Source organism: Juglans microcarpa x Juglans regia, chromosome 3D, assembly GCF_004785595.1.
Source record: "Juglans microcarpa x Juglans regia isolate MS1-56 chromosome 3D, Jm3101_v1.0, whole genome shotgun sequence".
In the NCBI taxonomy this organism is placed as follows: Eukaryota; Viridiplantae; Streptophyta; class Magnoliopsida; order Fagales; family Juglandaceae; genus Juglans; species Juglans microcarpa x Juglans regia.
Window position 1 is genome coordinate 33,799,774 of NC_054598.1, and position 6,131 is coordinate 33,805,904.

The following is a 6,131-nucleotide window of genomic DNA, read 5'->3' on the forward strand; positions in this document are numbered from 1 at the left end:
AATAGTCGTAAAGCATGCAACCACATTACATTTGCTGCACAGACCCTTAGGTCAAATGAGTCTTGATAGAGGAGGACCTCTTTGCTATTCCATCACGGCAGGGACTACTAGCAATAAACTACCTGAACCAATGGCACCATTCACGGCATTTCTTTGTAATAAGCCGCATTCCATTACCAAATAGTTAGTATTGTGTTAGGAGGTTTTCTGCTTTATTCCAACTTCAAGGTCATTAAGGATCGGGATTCCTAAACTGTTCATGGAATTTAATACACCTTCAGCTTTGAGATCTCTTCCTGCAGACTTGTAAAAGAGCACAGCTGCACTCATAATAAACCTGTCAGCTTCCACAGACCCAAATATGCGTTCGAAAAACTTGATGCCTTCTTCCACATATCCATAGTTCATGTAACCTCTGAGCATGGTCCGATTGCATGCAAGGTCAGGATATAAACCAGCTGTGAGAAGCTTTTTGTAAACCCTTTCAGCTTCCACGATCAGGCCTGCTTTTGCAAGAGCAGAGAGTAAGAGGTTAAAATGTGCACAAGAAGGGGGAATGCCTCTCTTCTGCATAGAATCAATGGTTTCCTCGGCTTCTGTGTATTTCAAACCCTTAGTGTAACCCCGAACAAGGGAAAGGTAGGTAAAGGAGTCGGGTGAGCAACCATCTCTCTGCATGGCTTGAAAAAGTTCATCTACTTCACGATAAAGTCCTGCGGCAGCATATACATTGCTCATAATATTGTAGCTTACCTGCATTTTCAGGTAAAAGAAAAGAATCAAACACTTTATTGTGCACGTCTACTCTTCTCACAAATATAATGTGATGGCAACGATTTACCATCTACAACATATTATGAACTGTAGTGTCCCACTAATCAATTAAATTGGGCAGTGCAAAACAGGAAAAGGGCACGGTACCATATGCAGACATCATTTTATAGTGTCTAACAACTCATTAAAAAAAAGATTTTAGTGTCTAACAGCATTGTATCCAACCAAAAATCATAAATGACAGCGCAGGGTGTACAGTCATAGATAAATAAACTTGGATGTTGCCGTCTTTTAAATTTAAAACAAAAATCATGCTTTCAATCATTATCATATCAAGAAGCTTTTTTTTTTTTTTTTTTTTTTTTTTTTTTTTTTTTTTTTTTTTTTTTTATATATAAGAATATCAAGAAGCTTGTTTGAAAAAAGTAAATTGAATTCATGGAATTAAGGGACATTATGACATCGCTCACCCTCCAAAACTATCTCCCACTAATATGCCTTTTTTTCCCTCTATCTACCATCAATGTGCTATTATTTCCTTCCATCATAATCTTGTAAGTTTGGACAATATATAAAAATGTGCGCATACCATCCCAGGTTTTATCCCTTCTTCCTGCATTTTGGTGAATAACTGAGAAGCTTCATGCCTCTTACCTACAAAATAGAATAACGTTGTGAGGCTTGGTAGACTATAACCTCATACCACCACATATAGATCAAAAAGAGGATAGGGAGAAAAGAAGAGGGGGAAATAAGTCTGCCATATATGATTGGAAATAAATCTGTCTCGTCTAAATTTCCTACCAAATAAACTGGAATCGCATTGCTTATTGATGTTCTTCCTCACCGAGAATGAAGCCAATATAACTATTGCAATTCAAGAGAAATTAAGTTTTCTTTTCATGCATTCACTAATAATGACTTGAGATGTTAAGTAAAACAATACCAGCCTTCCCATAATAGCTAATCAAATTCATGTATGCCTTCTCATCCAGAGTCAAACCCATGCTCTGAGCGGCATTGAACATCTCTACAGCCTTATCCAACTTCCGACCCCGGCCATACACACTGTCAACACAAGTAACCAGCATGAAGAACACGTCGTCACCAGGATGTGAACATGATTCTTTGAGTAACTTGACTTCCAATCGAACAAAATAACATTAAACCCTTACCTGATCATGGTGTTATATGTCTGAATTGACGGAGAAATTCCCAAGGAGAGCATGCGATCATAGATGCTGGAAGCAAAATGTAATTTACCTGGAAAAGGAAGTTTATGGGTTATTGTATGCATTAAGCATATACTACCCTCAATAAATGGCTGAAATGCTTTATATCAACCTGCTACTAGCATGGCCTTGATAAAAGTATTGTACGCCACAGTATCAAGCTCTAAGCTGCCTTCAAAACTCTTACGGATGATATTTTCTGCCTCTTGGTGTTTGCCTGTGGACTAGTTACTGTTATTACCAATTGAAATTAGCACAAGAATAATTGCAGTGAGCCAAGCATTTGATGCAACTACCTCATGGGTCTTAATTGTTTATTTTCAGTGTATGCCTTTGACCATAATGGTTGGAATATTTTTCATCCTTTATCTACCATTCTTTGAACCTTTGACCTTGGGGACACTAACTTACCGCCAACTGACAAAGGTTATGATGGTGGGGATTTAATTCCAAATAAAAATGGGCAGTTTGAGAAAAAGAGAATATGTCATGAAATCATATCCAGATGGGCATTCAGATGCATAACGTGATATAAGCTAATTTCTAAGGATTTTGATGCATAACATTATAAATTTCTGTAGACAACTAAAATTTTGAGGAATTTTTTTTTTTTTTTACTGGAAAAATGGCTCTTCAACTCAACAAGGTGCAATTTCAAAGAGCCTGATATATACGAAGCTCTGCTTGAAGTATATTTCTTGTATATCTACATCTGCAAGTTTTGTAGAAACAGGTATTTACAACTTGCACCTGATAGGTAAAGCATATTTATTAATGAGTAATGCTAGATACAAGCCTCAAATAGGCAAGCCTACAAGCCCTTTGTAAAAAACTAAAAAAGAATAGTTTTTTTTACACTTTTTTTAGGTGGGGTCTACTTTTTTACAAGGGCTTGTATGGGGCTTGTCTATTTGGGGCATGTACAAATCATTTCTCTTTATTAATATACATATTTTAGAATTAAAAAAAATTCAAAACCTATTTTATGATTTTGAACTCAAATAACATGCACAGTAGTTTCGAACCACATCATTCATAAAACAGACAAGCGCTTTGCACATTGCTTGACGCTATTACTATTTGATTACCACTGTAAATTGAGAAATGGAAAACTTTTGTTAGTCTGCTAAGTTTTCAGCTCATACCACTACTTGTCAAAGCGTTCACAACAATGCTTATGGCAACAGCATCCAGATCATGCCCTTTCTCAGCTACTTGTTTGTAAAGCGAGTACGCCTCCTCTGGTTTGCCACATTTGGCATATGCATCAATCATTGACTTATATATTATTTTCTCATAAGTAGGGGAATCTAGAACAGCTGCAAAGACTTCCTGGGCTTTTTTCAACTTGTGTTGCTTTGCATATAAACTAATCAAAGAAGCAATTGTGGCAGCCTCCAGTCTACAGCCTAGCTTGATCAATTGACCTGTAAGAGTTTCTGCTTTAAGAGCATCACCTGTGTAGAAATCAATCCCAACCTTGGTTCATTTCAGCAAATATAGATTAAACGTCAACAAGCTTTTACTCCTAGGGACTTGCACAAAACAATTATAATTTTATCATTAAAAGAAACATTAATCAACCTTACTTGCCTTCTCTAATGAAGTTGTTAATAAGCTGGTTCACAATTGACAAGCCACCAGCAGTTGCAAGCAACAACTTCAGTATTTCTTCTGTTTTCTTGGAATTGACATCTGCCATGTACAAATTCAGCATCAGCACAAGGGCCATGGTGTCAGGATGGTCAAAGGCCAACTCTTTTTCATCAAGTTGCTCATCTACCCTGTTGTCACACACAGTCCTAAAACATGTTTGGAAAAACTGATTATCCTTGAACGATTTCTCAGTACCCAAATTCTCTAACAGCTGTTCAGCCTCTCTTAGCATTCCCTCTTTGCAATATACTCTCATAACTGTCTTGTAAAGTTCTTCATCAAAATCTACTTTATCTTTCCGTATCTGAGCAACAAAATGCTTGGCCTTTTCCATCATGCCTAGTCTTACGTACAACTTGAGCATATCATTACAAGAGCCAGTATCAGGAAGTCCAGTTTTGGATAGAGCCTCAAATGTGACTTCAGCAGAGTTCAAATCTTCCTTCATAGCATAACATTGCAACAAGACAATATAAGCAAACCTTGAGAACCAAATGTTTTTTGACTTCATTAGCTCAATAACTTTCAGGGCTTTCTCAACATGTCCTGAATTGAGATGGACTTGTGCCATTGTTAAATATGTTTTCTCATCACTTAGTAAGCCCAGCCGCTCAGTCTCTTCAAACGTCTTTTGGGCATCTTCATAAAGACCAAGTTTTCCGTATATTCTTATGAGCAAACCATAGATTACTTCATCAGCTACAATTTTTCTTCTTTCCATTTCCAGAAAGAGAGAAAGTGCTTTAGAATAATCCTGATTTTTGTAATACAAAGTCAGAAGTGAAGCACAAGTGTAGTTACTTGGAACTATTCTCTGAGATCTCATATCCTCATACAATCTCAGCGCTTTATCTCGGCTACCACTTTTGGTACTCAAGCTAATAAGTAGGCTATAAGTAACCTCCTCCGGGACAAACCCAACATCCTTCATCTCGGTAAAAGTCCTAAAAGCCTCCTCATGAAGACCTTCTTTAACAAGTGAGCTTATGACTACTGTATAAGTAAAACTATTGGGTGCAACCCTTTTATCCACCATTTGCCCCCAAATTTCTACGACCTTTCCATGTAGTGATTTCTTCTGCAAGGAGGACATCATAAAATTGAAAACAGAAACGGAGAGTGTAATTCCCCTTTCTTGTACAGCAGAAAAAAATGACAACATAGCCTTATGACGTCCCCATCTGGCATACGTACAGAGCATGGTACCACAAGCAACTTCATCCGGTTCACATCCTGCTTCAAGCATCTCCAAGAAGGTCTCTTCAGCAAGCTTGATCTTTCCAACTTGCCCATATATGCGCAGGACAATTGTGTAGACAATAACACTGGGGCGATAGCTTAACTGTTCGAGCGGAAATCTATCATTACACTAAATTAATCTCCACGATTTTGGAAGAAAAAAAAATAATGAAAGTTCGATTATCAGATATTCATGATGATAGCAAAGCACCTATTAAGAATATAAACATCATTGCTTTGGAACAAATACAAACTCGATTGATGAAATTATTAACACCAATAAAAACTCGTAAGTTCAGCAAACGATATTAACACCAACACAGAAAATGAGGACCAAAACGAAGTAAATCAATAACAATTTTCCAGTACAACATACGGAAGACTCACTAACAAGAAACGCATAAGAAACCAACCCATCTAGACTTTCTCCAAGAAAAAAATCGTAAATTAATTAAAAAAAAAATTGATATTTACAATTTCCAAAAACCTAAATGAAATTCACCAAAATTAAAACTTCCAAAAAGACGCCAAGCAACTAATTACCAACCTGAAGTTTCATCCAAGCAAAAAAGTCTCTGGCCTGCCTCCACCCCTTCTGTTCCTTCAACACTGCACACATTTCCCTATAACTCAGCTTCCCCACGAACGAGGTCATGACCTGCCTCATATCGTACCCACCATCACCCTTCTCCGCCAGTGACCTCACGTGCCTTATCGCCGCCACCACGTGACTTCCGTAGAGGCGGCCGTTCCTGTCGTCCTGGAGGTACCGCACCATCTGCTCCGGGCTCCGCTTGATCCATCTGGGCGTCTGGACGCGGGGGCCCTGATTCTTGCGCAACTGGCTGAGGTACTTGGCCTTGGCCTTGATGATGCGACGGGCGTTGTCGTCTGAGAGTGGATTCTTGGGATTCTTGGACCTGGGTTTGGGCTTGCTGGGGTCGTTTCCATCGCTGAGGGACCAGGGGTCCGGGGTGACAGAAGAGTGGATAGTGATTTTGGGTTTTGTTGAGGGTGGTTGTGGAGAAGGAAGGAGAGGCGTGATAGAGAGGAGGAAGGAGGACTTCAGAGAGTCCATTTCTTCTTCGTTGGTGCCGAGTCTGGTCGTATATTTGCTCCGCGGGAAAGAAAATTGTCTTGCTTCGAAAGGGTTTAACGGAGATAGTGAAGAACCAAAGAATTTACGCTGCTCGGTTTTGAGCGAGCGGCGACTACCATTGGCCTGGCCTG

General features: G+C 38.9%; 1 protein-coding gene across 2 annotated transcripts; it reads right to left on the bottom strand.

Annotated features, from left to right (window-relative positions):
* Nucleotides 1-6,131, bottom strand: LOC121254954 (pentatricopeptide repeat-containing protein At5g27270). Of its 2 annotated transcripts, none has more exons than XM_041155200.1 (8): nucleotides 5,449-6,131; nucleotides 3,600-5,004; nucleotides 3,152-3,463; nucleotides 2,119-2,223; nucleotides 1,950-2,037; nucleotides 1,721-1,842; nucleotides 1,364-1,428; nucleotides 1-753 (listed from the first exon to the last, which is right to left on the bottom strand). In XM_041155200.1, exons 1-8 carry the CDS (start codon nucleotides 5,977-5,979, stop codon nucleotides 196-198), a joined length of 3,186 nt encoding a protein of 1,061 aa, XP_041011134.1. In that variant the 5' UTR covers nucleotides 5,980-6,131; the 3' UTR covers nucleotides 1-195. The 2 variants fall into 2 exon arrangements, with proteins under 2 accessions (XP_041011134.1, XP_041011135.1); XM_041155201.1 differs by having other exon boundaries at nucleotides 3,600-5,020; nucleotides 5,449-5,584.

Bases quoted from the DNA above. Each gene is read 5' to 3' on its own strand.
- LOC121254954 (XM_041155200.1), bottom strand. From the start codon at position 5,979: ATGGACTCTCTGAAGTCCTCCTTCCTCCTCTCTATCACGCCTCTCCTT. The intron at 2,224-3,151 runs GTATGAGCTGAA...ACTAGTCCACAG, and splicing joins GAACGCTTTGACAAGTAGTG to GCAAACACCAAGAGGCAGAA. The intron at 2,038-2,118 runs GTTGATATAAAG...TTCCTTTTCCAG, and splicing joins CAAGGCCATGCTAGTAGCAG to GTAAATTACATTTTGCTTCC.